This window comes from Hypoxylon trugodes, assembly GCF_022578975.1.
Source record: "Hypoxylon trugodes strain CBS 135444 unplaced genomic scaffold F4822scaffold_8, whole genome shotgun sequence".
Taxonomy (NCBI): Eukaryota; Fungi; Ascomycota; class Sordariomycetes; order Xylariales; family Hypoxylaceae; genus Hypoxylon; species Hypoxylon trugodes.
The window spans coordinates 1,134,873-1,158,413 of NW_026250023.1; the positions used below are offsets into that span (position 1 = coordinate 1,134,873).

A 23,541-nucleotide genomic window follows, 5' to 3' on the forward strand; every position below is an offset into this window, starting at 1 on the left:
ACAACCCCATACGACTCCAGACCGAGCTAGACTTCCCCGGATCGTACGCGTGGATGTTTCTCAGCTGGTCTTCACGGTGGAGCTAGTTTCTGGGGTAAAAAACATGCATTTGGCCTATATTTAAACCAAATCCCTTCTCAGGAACAAGCAATAACATCATGCGCCAGGGTATAGCAAGGGCAGATATTTCAGCCTCGCGTCGAAGACTCTTTCACATACTTTCCTCGTTCATCTTTTCTAACTTATCGCAATGGCCATCCTGAACGGTAAAAAGGAGGCCGAACTGGCCGCGGGTTCTGCCCTTGCGGAAGTACGTTGAATCATTCTCCATGTTTTGCGACTTATGATTTCTAACAGTAGTCTCTTCATAGACTCTCCCTGAGAGCTCCAAGCCGTGGTACCGAACTTGGCATATCGTCAAACTCAACCTTGTTCTCCTGGTGCCACTACTGTCATCTGCATCCCTTGGATACGATGGTATGCGAAACCACCGCTATAATCGATATGACTTCTACAATGGTACTGATTCAAGTTGTATATAGGTTCAATGATGAATGGACTTCAGACTTTGCCTCAATGGAAGCATTTCTTCGGCAACCCAGAAGGAGCCATCCTCGGTCTGATGAACGCCGTCTACCCTCTCGGCAAGGTGTTCGCCTTATTCCTCGTAACCTACGTCTCGGATCGATTTGGTCGGAAGCTTCCAGTGTTGATCGGCCTGGTTACCTGTGTTGGCTTTGCAATCATGCAAGGGTTATCTCAGAACTTAGCAACTTTCGTAACGGCAAGAGCATTGTTGGGCTTTTTCACCTCCTTTATCAGCCAACCGAGTCCTGTGCTTATTACTGAACTCGCATACCCAACCCAGCGAGGTAAGGTGACGGCTCTGTATAATACTTTCTTCGTAAGTTGTACCGGAACCCAAAAGCACGTCATATCTTATACGGAACTAACCTATCGGATAGTATTTCGGCGCTATATTTGCAGCCTGGTGTACCTTTGGTACTTTCAAAATTGATTCCACTTGGAGCTGGAGAATCCCTTCCATCCTTCAAGGTGCTGTTCCAGCCTTTCAACTACTTGGATTATATTTCCTTCCAGAGTCCCCCAGGTTAGCTTACCCTTTCTTCATATAAACAATGGCTAACAAATACTTTCCAGATACCTCGTATCTCAAGGTCGACACGAAGAAGCCCACCGATTCTTTATCGAATATCACGCCGGTGGCGATGCGGACTCGGCTCTCGTTAAATTCGAAATGGACGAGATTGAACGAGCCATCACCGAAGAAGCCAATGTCCTATCTACAACATCCTGGCTCGACCTGATCCGGACTCCGGCTAACCGCAAACGAACATTTATCGTGCTTATCCTCGGTTGGTTTAGTCAGTGGAATGGTATCGGAGTCGTCAGCTACTATCTCACGCTCGTCCTCAACACAATTGGAATTACAGAAGCTAAGGATCAAACACTCATCAACGGTCTCCTCCAAATCTTCAACTGGCTTGCGGCAACATTCTGTGGCGCTCTTATGGTTGATAGAATTGGTCGACGAACGCTGTTCTTGATATCAACTGCCGGAATGTTATGCAGCTATATTGCTTGGACGGGTTTAACCTCCGCATTCGTTGCCAGTAAAGGAGAGGGCATGGGACGCGCCGTCGTCGCGTTTATCTTCATATACTATTTCTTCTACGACATTGCTTGGACGCCCTTGCTCCAAGCTTACACCGTCGAGATCTACCCATACACGCTCCGTGGACGTGGTTTATCATTCACGCTAATAACATCGTTTGTGGGCCTCATTGTCGGAAACCAGGTCAACCCGATCGCTATGAAGAGCATTGGATGGAAGTACTATATTGTGTTCTGTTGCTTACTAGCGGTTCTTTTCGTACTAGTATGGTTCTTCTTCCCTGAGACTAAGGGGCATACTTTGGAAGAAATTAGAGAAGTCTTCGAAGGTAAATTGGAGAATAGCGATATTGAAAAAACGGGTGAATCCGAAGCTAGCCATAATGAGGAGGATGGGAAGTATAAGCAGGATACGAAGCAAATCGAACTTGCTTAATGAAAGGGAAGGGTCCCGGTCCAGGTAGATTTGGGAAACAGGGTGTTGCGGGGAGGTTTTGTTGTTGTGGGTGATGAAAGGAATATTGGGAGTATATGAGTTGGATCTTACCATAATAAAGTACCTGTTATGAAATTTTAATACAATTGAAAACTTATTTGAATTGAGCAAGAGAAATTCCCAGGACCTCATAAAACATCACTAAGCATGAAATGCCTTGGAACAGAATACATGTATTGTTACACAGAAAAATCAGTACTTTGGTACATTGAAAAGGGGTTGGTATAGCTTATATAAGCAGCGAATGCCAGATGAAGTTGGTACCGACATAGGCATGAGTATTTATTCTGTTGCTAGGGTCGATATAGAGAGGCAATATAGGTGAAGGTGTCATGATACTGGGTAATCTAGAATAAATATTTCATATATATCGCAACCAACGGCCGCGAGCTCCATTCATTGTAGACTAACGCGTAGAGACGCCTAGAGAACCCGGGGCTCCGCGACAACGTCATCTAAGGTCTACTAAATAAACGACATAAGTTAGTCTAGACCATGAAGTTATCATCCTATCAAAGAACCGATCGCCAAGATGCAAGAAGACGTGATTGTACATGATGATGATCGATGCGGAGTTTTACCCCAGATCCATTCCGTCGGATCGTGCGAGTGTTCGGTGGGTCCTCGCGGGGAGTATCGGAAGCTGGCCTCCTTTAGTCTATGTCTCAATCGAAAGGCTGGTCCATTTCGCCTCATGTTCAGAATAGCTTGGCATGGTCCATAATTGGCGAGGCATTTTACCCGGAGTGTATATCTCATGTCCCTCGAACGAAACTCGAAGACAACGTGACTTGCCCGACTTCAAAAGCACTACGAGGTTATCCGAATCTTAATGATTTTTCTCAAATTCGCCTAAGAGTTCTACTAGTAATAAAAATGACTGACCAACTTCCAACTTTGCGCTGGGGTATTGTCGCTACCGGGCTCATTTCGTCCTGGTTTGTTCAAGACCTCGTTCTCGATCGCGAAAACGCCAAGGCAAAACATATCGTGCAGGCCATAGGGTCATCATCTCTCGAGAAAGGAAAGGTTTTCGCCGAGAAATATCTCCCGGGTAAAACTCCGACGATTTACGGCAATTATGAGGAACTGTATGCGGACCCGAATGTAGACATTGTCTACATCGGAACTCCACATGCATTTCACAAGCAGAATTGTTTGGACGCAATCAACGCCGGAAAGCATGTTCTATGCGAGAAAGCCTTTACGCTTAATGCGATGGAGGCGAAGGAGGTTTTTGAAGCGGCTGAGAAGAAGGGAGTCTTCGTCATGGAGGCAATGTGGACGCGCTTCTTTCCCCTCACACGAACTCTCATAAAGTTGTTGCACGAAGACAAGGCGATCGGAAATATTCATCGTGTATTTTGCGACTTCGCCATGGATCAAAATATCGCATCTCTGGGGCCAGAATCGCGGTTGAAAAATCCAGCGCTCGGCGCGGGGAGTCTACTTGATATAGGCATCTACAGTCTTACATGGGGACTGTTGGGATTGGATGAGAGTATAGGCGAGAAAGCGCAAACTTCGGAGATTGTTGCGAAGCAGACATTAGATGCAGGTGTCGATATTGCGACATCCGCCGTGCTACTCTATTCGGATGGCAAGCAAGCTATTGTGTCGAGTTCGTCTTCTGTTAAGACCAAGCCTGTGTTTTGCACCATACAGGGGAGTCAGGGGTATGTGGACATTGAAGGATTTACATCGGCACCCCAATTTTTCACTGTGTATTCCCTAAAGGACGGGTCTTCAAAAAAGTACAAATTTGAAAGGCCCGGGAGAGGATTCTACTGGGAGGCGGATGCGGTTGCACTTGACATTACTGCTAGGAGAGTGCAGAACGACATTATGCCGTGGGCTGAGACTCTCAGGGTCCTTGGCATTCTAGACGAGATCAGGAGGCAGGGAGGTGCAAAATTTCCGCAGGATGCGATAGCTTAATAGCTTTAGATATAATTGGAACTATTAACCTATATAAATCATGTCGCCGCCTCGTAGATGCTTTAGGATTCATGATGCCCTCCTAGGACGCCAATCGGGGTCGTTTTTAGCGAGGGTGCGCTATAATTGCGGGGGGACTGAGCATTGCGTGTCACTGTATTTTTAACGTGCTACAGCACCTACTCCTCCAAGAACAGCGATCAAATTAGCCAATCGGATTTATTAAGCATTCGACCACAGCGTTCATATCCCCTGTCCAGGTACCCAAAGCCCCTCGTAATTAGAGCAACTAGGTACCACGACTATCGTTCTAAAATTTCCCCCTTTAATTGATAGCTATCGTGTGAATATCTTCTATGTCGTATGATTTATTAGTAGCGCTAAAAATGAGCATCGAACGGAGCCGATTCACGCCGGCGAGTGGATAGTATGGGGGGTATAGTTAGGTGCCATTTTAGCGACTGACTCGTCTCCCTAAAAGGGAAGAAATCTCTGAAATCCGCGACTCCCCGCTTCATCCGTTTTCAACATTCCCCCTACTGTTAGACACATTCGGCTTCCAAGATTTTCGGATGCTCCACTCATCGGTCGATTGCATTGTTACTGAAACGGGGAGTATTCATAATTGTTCAATATGTCCGAGGACAATCCTCAGTATGATGATGTCGTTCCACCAAGTACAAACAAGCGACAGCGGACTGCGGGGATGTATCGTCGGAAAAGGGCCGTAGCCGCATGCCAACAATGTCGTATCAGAAAGACGAAATGTGACAATATTCGGCCGGTTTGCGGATTCTGCCAAAAGAACCAGGGTCAATGCATCTACCCGGACGGAGGTCCCAATGATTACTCTGCGTCAGTTCCCCTTAATGGTGTTGGATCATGGGACTGACGTTGAATGATTAGATTTGACCCTGCAAGTTTAGCCATCCTAGATCGAATCAATTATGTTGCGAATCTGTTAGAGACAGGATCCCATAGTGGGAACGCGGGGCTACCAGGACCCTCTTCAACCTCACTACCAATTCATGCCCCTTTAGAAGCCTCTACAATAGGCACATCACAACCAGTATGTGAAGATGACGACTTGAGTTGCTTAGACGATCCAGAGTTTGCAGCTGCAACTTGTAGTTGCGAGAACATCTTACGTTGGCCCATATTCGGAGCGATAGCATCAAACGTTCGCTCCTTTATTTTCGACTTTGAGGACTCCCTCAGTGAGACTCGAAGCTCAGAGCCGGGAAGACTCGGTAGAGGGGTGCAAGAAGATGATTTCATCCCCTTGTCGAAGAAGTTCTTAGCTTTCGTCCATGTCAAGAATCCAATACTGGACCTTCCAGACTTTAGGACATACGTTAAGGACGTCTCGGAGAGTGGTCTTCGGTGGGATGGTCAGTCTTGTTTAGTGGTATGATACACATTTGCGATTCGATGGACAACCGCTTACTTATACCAATCCCAAAGCTTATCGCTTGCGCACTCGCCTGCTTGTCATCGCCATTCCAGAGAGACGTAATGACGAACGGAACCCCGGATTCCAGCAGGTCGTTGTCCGGCGCAAGTGTTGATCCAGCCACGGCATCTTCGTATTACCTCGCTGCCAAGAAACGCATTGGGCTATTAGAGCCATCTATTCTTCAAGTGCAATGCTTGTTTCTATTCGGTGTTTTCGAGATGTACTCACTTAGACCGTTACGAGCTTGGTCTTATTTCAATCAAGCATCGGTTAGCTTCCGAAATCTGGTTTGGATGCGCACACAAAAGGGGGCGGGGGATATGCTCGAGAAACAAAGACTGGAACAACGACTTTATTGGTCGTGTATGAAATCCGAGTTGTAAGTATATCATCAATACCCGACGTATCGGTAACATGAAGAGGGAGCCATGGAATCTGACCTCGAGGTACCGCAGAGAGCTCCGATCCGAGCTACCCCTTCCATCAAGTGGTATCACACGCTTTGACTACCCAGATCTATTTCCGAGCCCACCCTCGGAACTTGCTTCACCCGCCGCTGAATCGCAAGGTTTTGACGGACTTCCGCCGGACATCGAACCAGAAGAAGAGCGAAGTTGGTTTTACTACCTTGCCGAGATATCCTACCGGAGAATGATGAATCGCGCGTTCGTCATTCTTAGGCGAAATGGAGAGGAGAGCTGGATTGGAGATATAAAGGGGACAATTCAACACTGTGAAGACCTTGACGAACAGATTAAAGTGTGGTATGTTTTCCTACATTCAGAACCCTTTTCCTTTTCGCGGGAGTGCTGCGTTACCACAGAATTGTTAATAATAGGTTAGGTGCTCTCATATTCCGCCCCCTATCGACATGGACAACTGGGAAGTCGCAAATAACGAGCTTGCACACTATGTTAGGAATAGGATGTTATCAAGCCGCGAATGGATCCGTAGGCCTTTAGTCTACTACCTCATTCATCAACCCCCAGATGATCCGTATGCTTCCAGAGTTAGGCCGCTCGCAGATACTTGTTTGAACTTATGCGTGGATCTCCTCCTGCAAGTCGACTACCACCATCGTCATCATGGTTCTTGGTTTGTAGCGCGGACTTCAACGGCCCGTGCTTTCATATTACTTGCAGCTGCGCGAAACGGAAGAATATCCATGCCGCTTCGATGGAAGGAAGCTGTGAGTGTCGCTAGGAATATACTGCAATATTGGTCCAGTGAAGCCCCTGACCTTCAGCGCGCAGCTGTTGTTCTAGATAATATTGCAGCAGATATAGGTCTACAGCTCGTAATAGACGGATTATAAATAAAGATCCATAATTCAAGTTGTACGAATTGGAATACTACGCAGCCTAAGACAACACATGAAAGCCGCTAGAACTCTTGTGTTGATATGCTGTAAGTGTAGGGCATAAAGCGCTAGAATGCGCTAAAGTACGGAAGACTTTAGCGCATGCCTGGGCGGTTGGGTACCTGCGGGCGAATTCAACGACTGTAATCTCAGAACAATATGCTGTGATTATTCCCTGGGTATATGGAGTTGTAGGTGCTCAACTGCATACCTAGGTACCTAAGCGCTTACATTGCAGCACTGCTGAATCTAAAACGTTACAGCAGGCAAGCACCGAGGTATAATCCCAAATACCGTGCCAATATCACTGTACGCAGTATCAAATAGGGGGAGAGCACAGTCTCCCTTGTACTGTGAGGGGTAAGCACATAAAGCATCGACCCCTGCCATCATTCTAATTCTAAATTCTTCCCAATACAACATCAAATTCACCTCGTACTATCTCTTATAGATGGCTTATTAGCAGCATTCTCTTCGTGTAAGGATTGATATAAAGATCTACTCAGGTATATACCTCTGTTTTATAAGGGTTTTCGACCTCTCAGCTATTATATGTACGAACAAATCCGCCGCGCTCCTTGCGGCGCCCTTTAAAATGGTTTGATCGCTAAAGTCGTTGTAATTACAGCAGACACTACTCTAACTTTGGTGTAATCTAAACACTATATCGTAGGGGACATGCGCACCTAAGCACGCTATAGCATTAGTTCTATCAGCGCTATAAGTCCCAGAACTTCAGTACCCAGTTGGAGAACTTCCCCATACGGTGGAGAAGACCTAGGCTCATGCTAGCGCTCGATTCCACGGGCGGGGAGTATCGGCCATCATCTTGGGTGCGAATTCGGATAGATTCAATACTTCAATGGGCCTTGAATGCCCTGAGAAATATCAAGATGAATTATCGCTTATTCTCCCCTCTGGGTTTGCCCAAGGAGACTTCATATTATTTGGCGCTCGCTTTACGCAGAGAATAATTACCTAAGGTATCCTTGACGAACACGCGGGTGACACAGATTAACATACACAATATGGATATCGAGGATATTCTTTCTAAACTCACGCTCGATGAGAAGATCGACCTTCTTTCGGGTAAGATACCTCGATTCGATTAGGTACTCATTCATAGTAGCTAATGACTCAAATAGGTGTTGATTTCTGGCATACTAAGGCCATCCTCCGCTTGGGAATCCCATCACTCCGCATGTCAGATGGCCCGAATGGCGTCCGGGGATCACGACTATTCAACGGCGTGCCAGCGGCATGTACCCCTTGTGGTACCGGCTTAGCTGCGACATGGGACGAAGAGCTCATCCAGGAAATTGGGCAACTAATGGGTAAAGAAGCTATCGCAAAAGGTGCTTCGTTACTCTTAGGTCCAACTGTCAACATTCAGAGGTCACCGCTTGGTGGGCGTGGCTTCGAAAGTTTCAGCGAAGACCCTGTTCTAGCCGGGAAGATGGCCGCTGCTGCTGTCCGAGGTATTCAGTCCACAGGCGTGGTTTCTGTTATCAAGCACTTCGTCGGAAACGACCAAGAAGAGCAACGCCAAAGCGCCGACTCAATTATACCACCCCGGGCGTTGAGAGAAGTATACTTGCTCCCATATCAAATTGCCGAGAAAGAAGCGAAGCCAAGAGGATACATGACTGCCTACAACAAGGTGAACGGAACTCACGTCAGCGAGAACTCCGGAATCCTCCAAAACGTTCTTCGGGATGAATGGGGCTTCGATGGTGTTGTTATTAGCGATTGGTATGGAACCTACTCAGTTGCGGAGTCAATCAATGCTGGTCTTGACATCGAGATGCCGGGACCAAGTCGTTGGCGAGCAGGCCTTGCGAAGCTTTCCGTCAATTCGAGAAAAGTGACGCATCACACTCTGAACCAACGTGTACGAAACATTCTAAAGACGATCGATCATGTAGCGCCACTCAAACTCTCGGAGAATTCAACGGAGGGAACAGTCAACACGCCAGAGATAGCCCAAAAATTGCTACGAGTCGCATCATCGGGGATTGTACTGCTAAAGAACGAGCGGAACATACTGCCATTAGATAATGGAAAGACTACTGCAATAATTGGACCAAACGCCAAATTTGCAGCGTACAGTGGTGGTGGTTCCGCGACTCTAAGGCCATACTATGTTGTGACCCCCTTTGAAGGAGTCAAGGCTCATATCGATTCTTTGGAATACGCTCTGGGGGCGACCGCATACAAGAAGCTGCCTATGCTAACATCAATAACCAATGCTCCCAACGGATCACCCGGGATGGAGATGCGCATTTATGCAGAGCCGCACTCGGTGAAGGATCGAACTCCCGTCGAAAGGTTCAACATCGACAACTCTAGTTGCTTTCTCAGCGACTACAAGCACCCTGATATCTCGTCGAACCTCTTTTACGTGGAGGTTGAGGGCACCATCACGCCAGAGACCGATGCAGAATACCTCTTCTCTCTGACAGTCAACGGCACCGCTCGCCTCTATGTGGATGGTGAAGAGGTCGTTGACAACGAGACAACCCAAAGACCCGGCGACTCGTTTTTCGGTTCTGGTACCGCTGAAGAAGTTGGGCGAAAACATCTGGCTGGAGGTCGGAAGTACACCGTACTCGTACAATTCGGCACGGCTCCGACATCGAAGATTGCTAAAGGAGGTGCGACGCAAATGGGTGTTGGCGGTCTTCAAATTGGAGGATGCATCAAGACAGATCCTGCTAGTCTTTTAGAAGAAGCCGTCGCGGTCGCGAAACGCGTTGACCAGGTTATTCTCAGCGTCGGCCTAAACTCCGAATGGGAGTCCGAAGGCTGGGACAGGGCGCACATGGATCTTCCGCCGGGATCCGACGCGCTTGTCGAAGCTATCGCGGCGGTCAATCCTAATGTCGTTGTTGTTAGCCAGTCGGGCACTCCGGTAACGATGCCATGGGCGGACAAGGTGCCAGCTATCGTGCAGGCATGGTACGGTGGTAATGAGACGGGGAATGCGATCGCGGATGTGTTATTCGGCTCGGCGAACCCAAGTGGAAAACTACCTCTATCATGGCCTATTAGGCTGGAGGATAACCCTGCATTTATTAATACGAAACCCGATGGTGGAAAGGTATTGTATGGAGAAGGGATCTATGTCGGGTACAAGTGGTACGAAAGAACCAAGCGAGATACACTATTCGCTTTCGGCCACGGTCTCTCCTACACACAATTCAAGCTAGAAAATCTCGTCATTGCGGATTCCCAAGAAAGGGACAATCAATCGGATAGTTCCGATGTGGAGATACTGGTGGACGTGACGAACACGGGTCTTCGGGATGGTTCCGAAGTCGTACAAGTCTACGTTGCACACCAAACGGCGACAGTGCAAAGACCTCCGAAAGAACTTAAAGCATTCGCAAAGGTGCATCTGCCAAAGGGTGAAATGAAATCTGTTAAAATTACACTGGATAAGAAATATGCCTGCAGCTTCTGGGATGAGAGCGCCAATGCATGGGTTATGGAACAAGGGACTTATCACGTTCTAGTTGGAAATAGTAGTCAGAATATCTCGCTCCAGAGACAATTCGAGGTAGCGCAAACGAAATGGTGGACCGGCTTGTGAGCCACCCCCTAGATATCGAGACGGAAAGGGTAACAGAGAACCATTCTAATTAAATTCAATTTACCAATATTTTATATACGAAGAACATAAGAAACTTTTTAAAGGCGGCTATTCAAGAATCGCCAATCCCTGGGAGCTCTTTCCAGCCACACCATCCAGAGTGAATCTTTGGATCGTCTTCGACTTGCCCTGGCCGGCGGAGATATCCATGACAACAACAGCAGCGCTTCCAGTTCCATTACCAGGTGATAACACGTACAAAAAGTCGCCAGCGGCCTTCAAGTCGATGAAACCTGAGTCTCCGCCGGCGGAAAGGTCGATTTCGGAGATGATACTCGCGTCCTTGGGGCTCATCTCGACGACACGGGGCACGGCTACATCGGTTACGAAAACGCTTCCCGTAGCGGGTGCTAGTGCAGACCAGCATGTTGCTACTTGGCCGTCGATGGCTTGCTTGCGGACTACTGAGGCTTGGCCGGTCTTTGCGTCGACTGAGAGTACCGCGGCACCGAATGAGGCGTCGGTGACGAAGAGGTTGTTGGTTCCGGGGATTACTTGGGAACCGAATAGGACAGCGGTGCCGTTGGGAGAAGTACGAGCATCCTCGGGAGCCACCGAAGCTGTGGAAGCGCCTCCACATGTGTTCTGCTGTACGGCTAGAGTTGACATGAAGCCAGTCTTGTTCACGGTAGGGTCACCCTTGACCATAGTAAAGAGTGTCGACTCATCCTCGGAGAAGAAAGCGTGCGATACCGTGTTCGTGGGGCCGACCGGTGGTGTCGTTTGCCCGAGATCGATGCTTCGGAGAGTGTCCATGGCTCCAAGACCCTTCCTTGAGAAAGAGGCGCAGGTGATACCGGCGACCTTTCCGGTAGCTCCGACACATGCTAGCTTGTTCTTCGATGATGCTGCTACGGTGGTAGGGAATTCTGCTGGGACCGGGGCGGGTTTGCCGACGAGGGTTAACTTGGTGGGGTCGTGCTTCGAGATTGATAGCATGCTGAGTGAGTTGCTTCCGGGATTAACGGCGAATATGTACTGTTCTTAATTAGCTCAATGTTAATAAGTTAGCTTGATACGTTGAAGAACTTACTTGTCCTGCAATGGTGAGCGCAGATTGACTCGCAAGTGCATCTGGCCCTGCAGGTTGCTGTGTGGTGCCGTCTATGGAACTGGATCCGTTGCCGCCGGAGGCTGTGAGGGTACCAGCCGAAAGGGTGCCATCGGAGTTAATGGGCAATGCGACGACCGAGTTGACGGCGTCGTTGGTGATGAAGTAGAGGACCTTGCCGGTAGATTTGCATGCGGCGTCGGACTGTTCGGCCGGGACTCGTTTGATAGCATGACCCGCAATCCCTTGGGCCAGCATCAATATGGAGAAAACATTTGCCTTCATTTCGACAGAAAAAGAATTATGATTTAAGTATTCGACAATACGGCAATGCCCGAATCCTGCGGGAACTACTTTCACTGAGTAGTATGTTGATTGATATTTCGCAAAGAAGCTTGCTCCTGATGGGATCTAGTGATAATCCTCCAATACTAACATCCATCATCGTGGTTATATACATTTTACCTTGGACTACATCTCTCTTGCGTCTGTAGATGACATGGAGTTGATCTCACTACTCTCGTAATAGAGCTTGGAATCCAGATTACCAGTTTAGGAAATGGTCGTTGTAAGATCCGGCTCCGGAAATTGACCAATTTCTGGTGACAGATCATACTTGGGGTTAAGCTTAGATGACATTACAGATCAAACCACAAGCCAAGATTGGAATGGTCTCAATTGAGATTCACTAACCTCCTCATCGTGTATTTAATAGCCGGCCAAACGGGTTTCAAAGCGAATTGGATCCCCCGTGAAGGATCCATAGATGAAGCACGTACCAGAACGTTACAAGTCATTGAGCAAATTGCTAGTACTAGGGCCCCGTAATTGGTTTTGGAATCTTCGACTTCCTAATTCGGCCAAAAGATCTGTCAGACAGCTCCAGAGCTGAGGCAAGGTATAAACAGGGATAGAATAGCCGCAATAGATCTCTAAGCATCATGATTCCATCAATCGTGCAACGGCATGTTTACAACGAGTGTAAACATATTTTCCAGCTCGGATATTACATTCGCTATCGTATTGGCACTCCGGTAAAAAGGGTCTACATAGGTATGTATCTGTGAGATCTAGAGCTGTTGAGTTCCACATCGTCAGAAAATCAGCAGTGGGCAGCCCGACAGCTCGCTATAATTATAGTGCTTATATCATGTCGGAGTTGATTGCAAACAGCTGGTTTTAGGGCTCGCAACGGCTGTCGGTGGACCCCTCCCCTGTATGTATTATATATCTAGCGGCCAGTAATATCGCTGGGAGCTACCAACAGTGACGAACTACCTGAGTACCCGCTATTATTCTAGAAGGTCATTCACTAGGCCTCACTAAAATCTAGTGCTATAAGCATCTATGACATGTTCAACTTTCAATGACGACGTTGAACGGCACCGATTTTCACTCATATTTGGCTATCCCGGAGAATCAATCAGACACGCAGGGGCACGTGGAGGAATTTCAAGTCTGATTGATTTTATTGTCAAGTTGGAACTTCGAGTTAGATAATCAGTAAGCACCCTTTCGCGATGGAGTCCGATCACCCTCCTACGAAAACTTGAGTTCTCAATGACCCGCCGACGTTATTTATCTGCCGAACTTGATATCATCCGCTATCTTCTCGGCAAACGCATAAACCGTACTTTGAGGATGTCCTGGGGGTAATAATGCGAAAGAGCTAGCATCCACAACCCGCAGTCCAGACACGCCGATGACCCTAGCCTTCGAATCCACCACCGCAGTTGAATCGTCCGTTTTCCCCATACGGCAAGTTGTGGATGCATGGAACTCAGTCGTTACGGTCTTTCGGATTATATCGAGAATTTGCTCATCGGTCTTGACAGCAGGTCCGGGGAAATATTCGACAGGGTCGGCTAGGACGTCCTTCATAGCTTTCGTCGCAAATACCGCGCGCACTCTCTTAAATGCTGCAACAGCAACTTCGATGTCGACAGGATCGGTTAACCAGTTGGGGTTGATAATTGGCAAGTCATTGACATCCGCCGACTTTATCGTTACACTCCCGCGGGATCTAGGTGCAGTCGGTGCTATGATGATACTGGCGTAGTCGTACGCATCTGTAGGATAACCGTTGCTAGCCCCGCGCATGAAAGGGTTGGCGAAGTCCCCAAAATAGCCGTCCACAGCGAAGTATTCGGTATCCGGCCACGAAGATGGCAATTTCGACAGAATGTCACTGGCCTCCTTGGAGAGCAAGTCTATCGGTATCTTCTCGAAAGCTATATAATCTGAGCCATTATTTGTGAGAGGTCCCTGTGCAAAATTGAAGAAGTTGAAAAGAGCTGGAATTGCTTTCTCCGAGTCCGCAAGCACTGATGGCACCGTTGGCACTGCGACTCGATAAGAAGGGCCGAACATGAGATGATCCGTCATGTTCTGTCCCACACCTGGTCTATCAACGATGACTGGAATCCCGTGTTCATTGAGGGTCGCCGCCGGACCTATTCCGGAGACCATGAGTAACTGCGGCGACTGGAAGGCACCAGCGGATAAGATGACCTCTTTCCTAGCTTTTATCAACAAACCCTCGGCCTGTATACCCGTGGCCCGTTTATTATCATCGAAAATTATCTTCTTGGCCAATGTTTGCCTAAAGACCTTGATGTTCGGTCGAGCTTGGCATGCATCTAGGAACGCAGTTTGAGAGGAAGACCGAGTTGCGGAGGTAGGATCCACGGTTAAGGTGCAGAACTGGGAACCGACCAACGTGCCACTATTGAAATCTTCCGCATGGGGGATTCCGATCTCATCGAAAGCTGATCCGAGGTATGTCGAAAAGGGGCGCACATTGTTTGGATATGATATATGTAGAGGGCCTCCAGTTGGTACGAACGCATCCAACTTATACCTCACATTCGCATCTGGATTTAGTTTCGGATCTGGCGCAGTGAACCTGCAGCTTTTCTGATAATAAGGCAACATGCTTTTGAAGTTGTAGGACTCGTCTCCGACTATGTCGGCCCATTGCTGAAGGGATCCTTCATCTGGACGGTGATACATCACTAAATGTGGCATAGAATTAGTAAGTGGTGCAAATAAACGTGGTTCATTTCCCAATCATTTCCTCAACCCCGATCATCGCCATGGTTTCGCCGAGCTACTCACTTAAATTCCTCCCAGAACTGAAGAAGCAATTAGCCTAGGAAGTAAACCAACAATGACGATATCATACCTGCCACCTAGACACTTGCCTCGAGGATAGTGTACCACCCTATTGTTTGCAGCACTTTGCGGTGCTGTCACAAAGCCCCAATCCACACCTGGATTTACATCTTTCGGAGATGAACCTGTGAATCCAACCGCGCCAAGCGGAACGGACGATATCAAAGGGTTCGTGATTTGATAATAAGACCCTGCCTCGACGACGGCGACAGATATATTCGGATTCTCGGAGAGTCGTGCTGCTAGAACAAGACCGGCCGTTCCGCCACCAACGATAACAAAATCGTATGTGGCCTCCATTATATTAAGCCCGTCGTAAATACTAAATACCACGTTATTTTATCTGTTCCGGTGGTGGCGGGCGTTACTATGGTTAAGAGCGAAAGCAAGTAGCTGAGCAAAGGTTAAAGACGCATGGTCGTAAAGCAATCTTATTACTTCCTTCCGCCCATTAATATTCAGGAACAATGGACTTGAAGAGACTGCCACGCTTGGATCTGCGCCGCGAAGCTTTTAGTGTATTACATGTTCGCAGTTGTAATTCTGCAGCCTAGATCTTAACAGGATGCAAGGTGCTTTTACCTTTACGTACCAACACGCCACATTCCTAGATTCATAGCACTTGCTATAGAATGCGCGTATTTACTATAAATACAAAATTTTCGCAAATTGACGAGTGGTAGGCCTTGACCAAGACCCAGGTTACAACTTTTCCGGCGCGCCAACGGCACAGGACTGCAGATCACGAAGCTCGACAAACCAAAGCCATACGAATCCCTGGCGGGGTAATAGGCAGCATCGGAATTAATAGTTGTCAAGGCAAAATTCCGACGTTGAGCTGCCCTTATTAAACACCGAATATCGCGACTTCCTGTCTTTCGACGAAAGGCCTCTGCTTCTAACGCTCGAAATGCGCGGCCAACACCCTCTCGCGACCCCTTGAGTCGGTATCTAGATTCGTACGTAAGAGAATAAGCCCCGCGTTTTGTTGTGGAGAACCCATGTGGTTCTAGCCCTTTGCCGTCTCCTATGCCGGATCGGCGTCCCTTCGCACGAACCGCTTACTTTCAGCTCAATGACAAAGGCTCGGCTATGGAAGATTACCGGGTACGCGTGTTCCGGAATCTTTCTCCTGGCACGATTTCGGACTTGCTCGCCGATGAGTTCAAATATCGGTTCGTAGTCCGGTGGAGTATGGGATGATTGTGGGGTGTAGTAGTCTTAGCATCTAGTAGTATCGTCGCTTCGGGCAACTTCCCAATTAGGAAAACAGGTGAGCCGACCGCAAGAGTGTATCATCGCACCAAACAGAGTAGGCACTTATCGGCGAACGCTATGTGAACCGATAGGTGAATGCGATTTGGAGAAATGAGATAGCTAGCTAGCTAGCTAGCTCGATCGTGAAGCTCCTTACCTTGCTGGCACGTCATGCGAAATTAACCTCTTAATTAAGAGACTCCCAATCATAGGTATGTGTGAGATCAAACAGGAGATTTAGAAATGGAGAAAATGAGGCTGCTTCAACCGATTGAGGGCGGCAGGCCTCAAAAATCGAGAATTGGACCATCATGGAGATCTATAGTTCCCGTTACGGTCCTGGCAACTTTGCTGCTTGCCTGGAAGGGAATTTGCCCGGCTCCGACTCCCATCTTGACGTCAACCGAACTTTCGGAAGGTCTCCGACAATGCGCCAGGAACCAGCAACGTCCTTTCGTAGACTACTCACTTGCGTCTGATCGACTAAAGGCACGGGATCTTGAAGCTCCCATCAAAATCTTTCAAAACGCTACACTTATCGATGGTGATGGCCGCATTCTTTCCGAAATCGACGTTGAAGTTCAAGACGGGATTATCACCTATGTCGGGGGCCGACGCGCCGAGACTATAGCGGATGCGACTATCATCAATGTTGCTGGTCGTTTCCTGTCTCCTGGCCTAATAGACATGCACTCGCATGTAGGCCTAAGACAGGAACCTCAAATCTGGATGAACGCGGATGTGACGGAAAGCTCGCAGGTCATAACGCCATGGTCGAGAGCAATTGATGGATTTAAACCCCATGATGAAGGCATCAAGATCGTAGCCAGTGGAGGTACAACAACATCTTTAATCTTAACTGGTGCGAGCAACTTGATCTCAGGCGAGGGGATGGTTGTCAAACACAAGCAAAGCAATTCCGTCTGGGAATTGGAAATAGATTCGACAAGTAATGGAAAAAGCCCTAAACGTCAGCGATATCTGAAGATGGCCTGCGGAGAGAATATTAAGCAAAATTTCCAGAATGCGCCTGCAGGCCCGATAAGTCGACAGGGAGAATCTGGCTACGTCCGCTTCGCCTACGAAGAGGCAAGAAACCTGCGCGATCGTCAAGATGCTTGGTGTGAACGTGCTTCCGCCGGTGGCGTCGGGCTGGATATCCCTTATCCCACCTCCTTACACTGGCAGACGCTTGTAGATGTCTTGAGAGGAGATCTGAGTGTGCACTTGCACTGCTATCAGACTCAAGATGTCTTCGCTGAGTACGACCACGCCGATGAATTTGGTTTCAACATTTCCGCCCTCCACCACATCACCCAAGCCCATGAAATGCTTGACGAGATCAAGAAGCGGGGCTCGATGCTAGCCACATTTTCCGACGAAGGCGGCTTTAAGAATGAGAACTACCACAGCAGTTGGTACATGCTTAAGAAGGCTGCCGAGGCCGGTATTCCCATTGCTCTCACAACAGACCATCCCGCGAAGCACGGCCAATTCTTTGCCCAGGAAGCCCAAATTGGACACCATTTCGGATTGGAGGAAAAGCTAGCAATCGCATCGATGATGTCTGTACCAGCTAAGGCATTAGGACTGGACAATAGGTAAGTTGTAGTCTTATTCATCCCCGCTTCAGGAACCGCCCTTCCTAACACGACGACAGGATTGGTTGGGTTCGTCCCGGCTATGATGCGGATCTTGTGGTCTGGGATTCCCACCCTCTAGCTCTGGGCTCGACACCTCTTCAAGTTATTGCCGATGGTGTAACGCTCGTCAATGCCTCGGAAAAGCTTTGGGAAGAGAGCGTCACAAGGGAGCAAGTGTTTACTCCATCTCCCCCAAGCCGTACCCAGAAGGCCAGCGACAAGAAAGTCTGCACCCCGGGACAGAAAGATGTTGTGCTACGTGGCGTGAAGAAGAGCTATCTCACTGGACTGAAAACGTCTACTTTTGACAACATTACTGCGGTCGTGCGCGACGGCGTTCTTGAGTGTATTGGAAGCTCGTCGTGTGAAACTGTTGCAGAGAAGGCCGTCGGACAGGGTGTCCCTGAATTGTACTTGAAGGATGGATATATCCTGCCGGTAAGCAATCGAGAATTCTAAAGATCTACGAATTGTGCTATTAACACCGGATTTAGGGTATCGTTTCGGCGACTCGTTCGCATGGATTAAGCGAATTGGTCGGAGAGGGCTCCACGAAAGATGGAGAGCTAACGGGATTCGACCTTAGCCGGGTGATTACCGCTGCGGATGGCCTTCAATTCGGCGATCGCCGTCTCGCTATAACCCATCGACGAGGTCTGACAACTCTGGTTACTGCTCCTGTGAGCAATGGTTTCCTACACGGAATCAGCACGGCATTCCGCCCTGGGGCGGCGCATGGTGAGTTCAGGATACCGCAATCATTCCTCACACAGCAGCAGTTTACTAATATCCGGCAGGGCTGGCTCCTGGAGCTGTGGTGAAGAGAGACGTCTCGCTATTCCTCTCAATCGGCCACGAATCCAAGAGTAAGTCCAATCAACCAGATCTTTACGGGGTCGCGACTAACGCCTTGGATATAGACGCTCTCTTCCCGTCCATATCATCGCAGATTTACGAACTCCGGAAAATACTTGAGAATCCAAACCCACCACACCCAACATACGCTCTTGCGGCTAACGGCACTTTACCAATCACTGTGCGCACCGATAACAAGGATGTTATCGCGAAGATGATTGCGCTTAAACATGAAATCCCGTCACTTAATATTATTATTCATGGTGGTGGTGAGGCTCATCTGCTTGCCCATGAACTGGCCGCGGTGGATATTCCCGTGGTTTTGGCGCCATTCCGATGCAGTCGTCTTACATGGGAAGTGCGGAACTGTCTTCCCGGTCCTCCTCTGAATGATGTAGCGGGGCCTGATATCCTGCTCGACGCAGGTGTAAAGTTGGGTGTCGGTATTTGGGATCATCGAGATCGGTGGGTAACTAACGCGCTATGGGAGGCGGGTTGGCTTACACGGGGTCGTATGGGTATCTCGGCTGAGAAGAGGGGGGAGTTGGCTGTCGATATTGTTACGAAGAATATGCGGGAGATCTATGGACTGGAAGTACGCGATGAGAAGGAATTTGTGGTTTATGAAGGCGACCCGCTTGAGTACGGCTCAAGCATAGCTCTGATCGTGGAAGAGGGGGAGATTCAGAAGTGTTGGCCTGATGTAGAAGAAAAGTACGTGTACTAGCGGACGCGTCTATATAGAGAAAAGTTAACGGAGGATATAAACGCTAGTTAGTTTTGGCTTCAGCTTAGGAAGAATATGTATTGTTACACAATTACCTAACTTGCCTAGGTACGTCATTAAGGTTATTCTAATGGATTACCTAAGGTATGCGCTGCATAACAATTGTGCACGTTTTTGTGTCATGATAAACTTATGTAAGCCCTTATGTCATCCAAATCTGCCCGCTTATTAATATCATCTTCGATTTCTATTTCTTAAGCTTCTCCCTCCTTTGAGCATGTCATGAGTAAAGGCTGTCTAAAGACCCAATTTCGCAGTGTCTGAGCATGCATTTCTCGGATTTAAAGCATCATAGATTCCGTGTTTTCCGTATTCAACAAATTCAATAACATCACTACGAAATATTCCTGATCGGGTCGAATTTACCGGAGTGAGTGTTATTTTGAGAAGGTGTTCGGATCTATCCGACGACAAGCAGAGCGCAGTTCAATGTTCACCACGCTAGATCTTCACGACGGCGTATCGCAACAAAATGGCACTCCGACGAACCGTCCTAAACGCAATCAAGTACGCCGTGCATGCGATTGGTGCAAGTTGATGCGCATTAAGTGTGATAACCACAGACCATGCTCAAACTGCCAAAATGCCCAGCGTGAATGCGGGATGGGCGGCGGGAACCAGTTTCGGAGCATCGCCGCAGCAGTAAAGTAAAGCCACATCGAACCTCCCTACTATCGCAACAACGTGGCTGATCGGTGAGTATTCAATAGAGAGATAGAAACACTACGCGCTCAAGTGAAGCACTTACAAGAACTTAAGACCAATGGCGATAACAGCGTGAAATACGATGATAACGACAGCGGTAATGGAAATGAAAAACCATGGTCATCGAACGTCAACACATCTCATGTTGCATCGCTTTCGAGATCATATGCGGATCAGCCATCTGCCTCGTCGTGCGATGGAGTGCGTGTTGACTCGACTTTCTATGGCGTTGGGTCGCTGCCGTTCTTTGTTAAGAATATGGGGGGTTTTATACAGACCACACGACAACAGACCCTACCCAACCTAGATATCTCGGGTTGTTTTGGTGCGGCGAATATCCCAGCTATTATACCTCAGGATGGCTTAATTACCGATTATCTCCGACCGGCTGAGGAGATGCATTCTTTCGATTTATTCTGGCAGACACACTACTTCAGCCATCCTATCCTCCACGAAGCGCAGTTCAGAACAGAGTACACGACACTAGTAGCTGAAAGTATGCCTGGCGAACCTCGCATGGCGTCACCCTTGGTAGATATTATACTGGCATTATCCATTCAATTGGGAAGTTCCTCACGTAACACGAACGGCTTTCACACTAACCATAGCGACTCGCCAAGACAAAGCTGCCCTTCCCTCGCTGGTTACCAATATTACCAGCGGTGTCAACAGGCTATTGACCAGTCCATTGAAATCCCATCTATCACTACTGTACAATGCTGCGTTTTCAGCATCGTGTATTTATATGAAGCGGGGCTCCTAAATAGGGCTCAAGTTACTATAGGGAAGGCCATCATGATGGCCATGATGCTAGGATTGCCTAACGAACCCGCACTAAACGTACCAGAACCGCAGCGAGAGGTCGCTCGTCGCACCTGGTGGAGTTTGTATATCCTAGACACTAAGCTATCCATGGAAGTCGGTCGACCTCCAATAATTGGCCCTTCGCATTCGACCTGCCATCTCCCATCTGACTCTCCTGAGGTTGCTCGCTGGCTTGCTCCTCACTATCCATACAATGCAGCCTGTCCCACTTGGCTAGGTTTTCAAACCCAGACATTACGCCTTCTCGACGCGGTTAGGTCTGTTAGATCCGCTTTCTATGCCAAGTACGACTCCGCCGTAGGCGAAAATGGGTATATGCACTTCGTTACCAGCGCCACTTTCCGGGAAGAGTGTGCACGCGTGCTTACCGAACAGATGAAAGATCTCAACGCATGGACTAAGCAAGTTCCCTTGGGATACTTCGTACCACGCAAGAATGGTCACCCCTACTCCACAGATCAATCACCTCTTGAGTTGGACCCAGGGCCAAACGTCATTATTCACTGCCAACGCCACCGACTCCTCCTCGAGTTACAATATCATCAGTACTGCATGATGTTGTATCGCTCATTTATCTGCTTCGCTCCCAATTCCGAAATTCAAACGCCACTCTCCGACAGTCAAGCCGCCGCAGCCCTCAATCATGCTATGGAACTAACGAGCATGATCCACCAGGCCCTTATCTCTTCGGAGGCTCTTAGTGGTATATACAGCGCCTTCCGCTGGCAGAAGGAAGCACTCTTCACTATGCTCGGCTTTGCTTATAGTTTTCCCACTAGCCACCTAGCCTCAGAAGTACGCTCAAAAGTCGACATTGCCCTTGCCATTATTGATAAATATCGCGATACTCTACCTGAGGCCGGACGAGTTGCCGCCGTCGCCCGTGTCTTAGCCGAAGATGTGAGCGCCGTGACTACTAGGGCTTGTAGTACTGGAAACAGCACATCACCACCGCCATTGTTTACCTCTCTTGGAGGGTCAATCACCAGCACTGTCACCGCACCTAGCGACGCTCTCCCTTCAGACAAAGCAGAACCAGCAATACAGGCCTCCACGCTCGCGTCGCCCTCCGCTAACAACGAAATTTTTGACCTCAACTTCTTACGGAGGCTAGAGGATGCGAGTCCATATACCTGGGAAGGCATGGACTTCCTATTATCTAACCCGGATACAGGCGATACAGAAGAGAGAACCACAGACACTATAAGCTAAAGATCATAGCAAATTTAGCTTCGCCTTTAAAAGGATTAACACAAGGCTAAAACTCTTTAAAATACTGTAACTCATATTTGGAAACATTTACGGTTTTTATGCTATATCTTGTGTGTTTATCTTAACACTTTCTTCTAGCGTGGTCCACCCACTCTTTCCCATATCTCGCAGTAGTACCTCAGCTCGCTTGCGCGGAACAATTTCACTCAAATCCTCCTCGCCCTGAAAATTGGCCGGAAATTGCCGATCCGGGTATAATTGGCGTAGTATAGCGAGAAGCTTGTCTCCGTTAACGGGTTCGGCAAAGGCAAAAATGCGTTCGGACTCGACACCTGGATGGATGGCAGCTGCGACATGGAGGAGCGCATTATCTTGCACATCGACGAAGTATTCTAGATTTCATCAGTCAGTTGATCTTCCGCTTACGCTACACGAGGGAAATTAGAACAAGTCCCGACGTACGAGCTGGCAGGCCGGCTAGCGGCTCTGGGTTTCCCCTGAATAACTCGACAATCATGCCGGATGTGGACGGATGGTCCTGGTTGACTAGGTCGAGACTCGCTCCGAAGTTTATGTTCGGCAGAACGGTATTCAATACAAATGCCGGCCTCCTCTCGCGCATGAATTTCCACGCTTCCTTTTCAGCTAGTGTCTTACTAGCGGCATAAACGGGGTACGCGCGCTCGGTCTCGTAAGGAGGGTCACGGTACGCAAACGCGATTATGTCGTCGTTCCACGTGTCGGTCGTCACCACAAGGGGGTTGTTTGGCTTCGGGATCAACGCCGCCGCAGACGACGACGTTAACACGAAGCGCTTGACGCTTGGTTCCACGGCCGCAGCCGCGAGCGCATTCACTGTTCCTGCTCCGGTGCCAGGGATGACTTCGTGTGGGTTCGGGTTCATCGTATAGTTGGTTGCCGTGTGGATTACAGCAGAGACACCTTTTAATTGCCACATATAATAATCAGCCTGCTTTCCCTTTCAATTGCGGCAACCACTATATGATATCGACGTACCTTTCACAGCTTGGCTATATGCGCCCTCTGCTTCCATGTCCGGAACTGCTACAAACTCGAATTTCCCTGGTCCATACTTGCGGTCAAATAGATTGGCAACCCACGCATTCTTTTGAGGGTTTCGTGTGGTACCGCGAACTTTATAACCGGATTTGAGGAATTGGTCTGCAATGTTGGACGCTATAAACCCATTGACGCCCGTGATGAGCACCGTCGAACCCTTAGGTATAGCGGGGTGATCAATAGGCGACGACATTGCGGCGGGTCTAGCAATCTTGGTATTTGACAAGGAAAGGCAAAATAAAACCCCGCTGCTCAATAATCATAAACTTATTCTCTAAAATGCGCCGCGATTTTAGCAATTATACTATCCCACCTCAACGCCGACTCCGAAACCTCCTTTTCATATCTGGAGTTGGCCTAAGTATAGGCGCTCCAGCGCTGAAGCTAAGCCTTATAGCGTGCACTTCAGTGGTCA

The 23,541-nt window shown here is 48.5% G+C and overlaps 9 protein-coding genes across 9 annotated transcripts; 6 read left to right on the forward strand and 3 right to left on the reverse strand.

Moving 5' to 3' along the window:
- The first annotated feature begins 36 nt into the window (after positions 1-36).
- On the forward strand, positions 37-2,240 carry F4822DRAFT_413121 (general substrate transporter). Its single transcript, XM_051459023.1, has 5 exons — positions 37-310; positions 372-477; positions 543-904; positions 966-1,111; positions 1,162-2,240. Exons 1-5 carry the CDS (start codon positions 251-253, stop codon positions 2,069-2,071), a joined length of 1,584 nt encoding a protein of 527 aa, XP_051311254.1. The 5' UTR covers positions 37-250; the 3' UTR covers positions 2,072-2,240.
- Positions 2,241-2,693: 453 nt separating this feature from the next.
- F4822DRAFT_413122 (NAD(P)-binding protein) lies at positions 2,694-4,098 on the forward strand. The gene has a single exon (XM_051459024.1). The coding sequence runs from the start codon at positions 2,792-2,794 to the stop codon at positions 4,067-4,069; it is 1,278 nt and encodes a 425-aa protein (XP_051311255.1). The 5' UTR covers positions 2,694-2,791; the 3' UTR covers positions 4,070-4,098.
- A 512-nt stretch (positions 4,099-4,610) lies between these two features.
- On the forward strand, positions 4,611-6,845 carry F4822DRAFT_413124 (vegetative cell wall protein gp1). Its single transcript, XM_051459025.1, has 5 exons — positions 4,611-4,924; positions 4,976-5,477; positions 5,534-5,904; positions 5,981-6,289; positions 6,369-6,845. Exons 1-5 carry the CDS (start codon positions 4,704-4,706, stop codon positions 6,838-6,840), a joined length of 1,875 nt encoding a protein of 624 aa, XP_051311256.1. The 5' UTR covers positions 4,611-4,703; the 3' UTR covers positions 6,841-6,845.
- A 766-nt stretch (positions 6,846-7,611) lies between these two features.
- On the forward strand, positions 7,612-10,531 carry F4822DRAFT_345501 (beta-glucosidase). Its single transcript, XM_051455867.1, has 2 exons — positions 7,612-7,974; positions 8,031-10,531. The coding sequence occupies exons 1-2, from the start codon at positions 7,914-7,916 to the stop codon at positions 10,475-10,477; spliced, it is 2,508 nt and encodes an 835-aa protein (XP_051311257.1). The 5' UTR covers positions 7,612-7,913; the 3' UTR covers positions 10,478-10,531.
- Positions 10,532-11,961, reverse strand: F4822DRAFT_345507 (uncharacterized protein). Its single transcript, XM_051455868.1, has 2 exons — positions 11,571-11,961; positions 10,532-11,515 (listed from the first exon to the last, which is right to left on the reverse strand). The coding sequence occupies exons 1-2, from the start codon at positions 11,871-11,873 to the stop codon at positions 10,586-10,588; spliced, it is 1,233 nt and encodes a 410-aa protein (XP_051311258.1). The 5' UTR covers positions 11,874-11,961; the 3' UTR covers positions 10,532-10,585.
- An 887-nt stretch (positions 11,962-12,848) lies between these two features.
- Positions 12,849-15,426, reverse strand: F4822DRAFT_345554 (choline dehydrogenase). The gene is made up of 3 exons (XM_051455870.1): positions 14,773-15,426; positions 14,706-14,722; positions 12,849-14,602 (listed from the first exon to the last, which is right to left on the reverse strand). The coding sequence occupies exons 1-3, from the start codon at positions 15,060-15,062 to the stop codon at positions 13,167-13,169; spliced, it is 1,743 nt and encodes a 580-aa protein (XP_051311259.1). The 5' UTR covers positions 15,063-15,426; the 3' UTR covers positions 12,849-13,166.
- Positions 15,427-16,114: 688 nt separating this feature from the next.
- Positions 16,115-19,256, forward strand: F4822DRAFT_345518 (uncharacterized protein). Its single transcript, XM_051455869.1, has 5 exons — positions 16,115-17,620; positions 17,680-18,100; positions 18,157-18,400; positions 18,460-18,528; positions 18,583-19,256. The coding sequence occupies exons 1-5, from the start codon at positions 16,263-16,265 to the stop codon at positions 19,242-19,244; spliced, it is 2,754 nt and encodes a 917-aa protein (XP_051311260.1). The 5' UTR covers positions 16,115-16,262; the 3' UTR covers positions 19,245-19,256.
- Positions 19,257-19,517: 261 nt separating this feature from the next.
- On the forward strand, positions 19,518-22,260 carry F4822DRAFT_345608 (fungal-specific transcription factor domain-containing protein). Its single transcript, XM_051455873.1, has 2 exons — positions 19,518-19,951; positions 20,015-22,260. Exons 1-2 carry the CDS (start codon positions 19,734-19,736, stop codon positions 22,044-22,046), a joined length of 2,250 nt encoding a protein of 749 aa, XP_051311261.1. The 5' UTR covers positions 19,518-19,733; the 3' UTR covers positions 22,047-22,260.
- On the reverse strand, positions 22,143-23,319 carry F4822DRAFT_438216 (aldehyde reductase; the record flags this gene model as incomplete). Its single annotated transcript, XM_051462491.1, has 3 exons — positions 22,143-22,438; positions 22,509-22,988; positions 23,064-23,319. The coding sequence occupies 3 exons, from the start codon at positions 23,317-23,319 to the stop codon at positions 22,143-22,145; spliced, it is 1,032 nt and encodes a 343-aa protein (XP_051311262.1).
- Between the last annotated feature and the right edge of the window lie 222 nt (positions 23,320-23,541).

What these genes read in the sequence shown, in the direction of transcription:
- F4822DRAFT_413121 (XM_051459023.1), top strand. Translation starts at nt 251, where the DNA reads ATGGCCATCCTGAACGGTAAAAAGGAGGCCGAACTGGCCGCGGGTTCT. An exon ending in CGGGTTCTGCCCTTGCGGAA is followed by an intron (nt 311 to 371) that starts GTACGTTGAATC and finishes GTCTCTTCATAG; the next exon opens with ACTCTCCCTGAGAGCTCCAA. An exon ending in TGCATCCCTTGGATACGATG is followed by an intron (nt 478 to 542) that starts GTATGCGAAACC and finishes AGTTGTATATAG; the next exon opens with GTTCAATGATGAATGGACTT.
- F4822DRAFT_413122 (XM_051459024.1), top strand. Translation starts at nt 2,792, where the DNA reads ATGTCTCAATCGAAAGGCTGGTCCATTTCGCCTCATGTTCAGAATAGC.
- F4822DRAFT_413124 (XM_051459025.1), top strand. Translation starts at nt 4,704, where the DNA reads ATGTCCGAGGACAATCCTCAGTATGATGATGTCGTTCCACCAAGTACA. An exon ending in TCGTGTATGAAATCCGAGTT is followed by an intron (nt 5,905 to 5,980) that starts GTAAGTATATCA and finishes GAGGTACCGCAG; the next exon opens with AGAGCTCCGATCCGAGCTAC. An exon ending in GACGAACAGATTAAAGTGTG is followed by an intron (nt 6,290 to 6,368) that starts GTATGTTTTCCT and finishes ATAATAGGTTAG; the next exon opens with GTGCTCTCATATTCCGCCCC.
- F4822DRAFT_345501 (XM_051455867.1), top strand. Translation starts at nt 7,914, where the DNA reads ATGGATATCGAGGATATTCTTTCTAAACTCACGCTCGATGAGAAGATC. An exon ending in GAAGATCGACCTTCTTTCGG is followed by an intron (nt 7,975 to 8,030) that starts GTAAGATACCTC and finishes TGACTCAAATAG; the next exon opens with GTGTTGATTTCTGGCATACT.
- F4822DRAFT_345507 (XM_051455868.1), bottom strand. Translation starts at nt 11,873, where the DNA reads ATGAAGGCAAATGTTTTCTCCATATTGATGCTGGCCCAAGGGATTGCG. An exon ending in CGCTCACCATTGCAGGACAA is followed by an intron (nt 11,516 to 11,570) that starts GTAAGTTCTTCA and finishes AATTAAGAACAG; the next exon opens with TACATATTCGCCGTTAATCC.
- F4822DRAFT_345554 (XM_051455870.1), bottom strand. Translation starts at nt 15,062, where the DNA reads ATGGAGGCCACATACGATTTTGTTATCGTTGGTGGCGGAACGGCCGGT.
- F4822DRAFT_345518 (XM_051455869.1), top strand. Translation starts at nt 16,263, where the DNA reads ATGGAGAAAATGAGGCTGCTTCAACCGATTGAGGGCGGCAGGCCTCAA. An exon ending in AGGATGGATATATCCTGCCG is followed by an intron (nt 18,101 to 18,156) that starts GTAAGCAATCGA and finishes CACCGGATTTAG; the next exon opens with GGTATCGTTTCGGCGACTCG. An exon ending in AATCGGCCACGAATCCAAGA is followed by an intron (nt 18,529 to 18,582) that starts GTAAGTCCAATC and finishes CCTTGGATATAG; the next exon opens with ACGCTCTCTTCCCGTCCATA.
- F4822DRAFT_345608 (XM_051455873.1), top strand. Translation starts at nt 19,734, where the DNA reads ATGTTCACCACGCTAGATCTTCACGACGGCGTATCGCAACAAAATGGC. An exon ending in AGCATCGCCGCAGCAGTAAA is followed by an intron (nt 19,952 to 20,014) that starts GTAAAGCCACAT and finishes AGTATTCAATAG; the next exon opens with AGAGATAGAAACACTACGCG.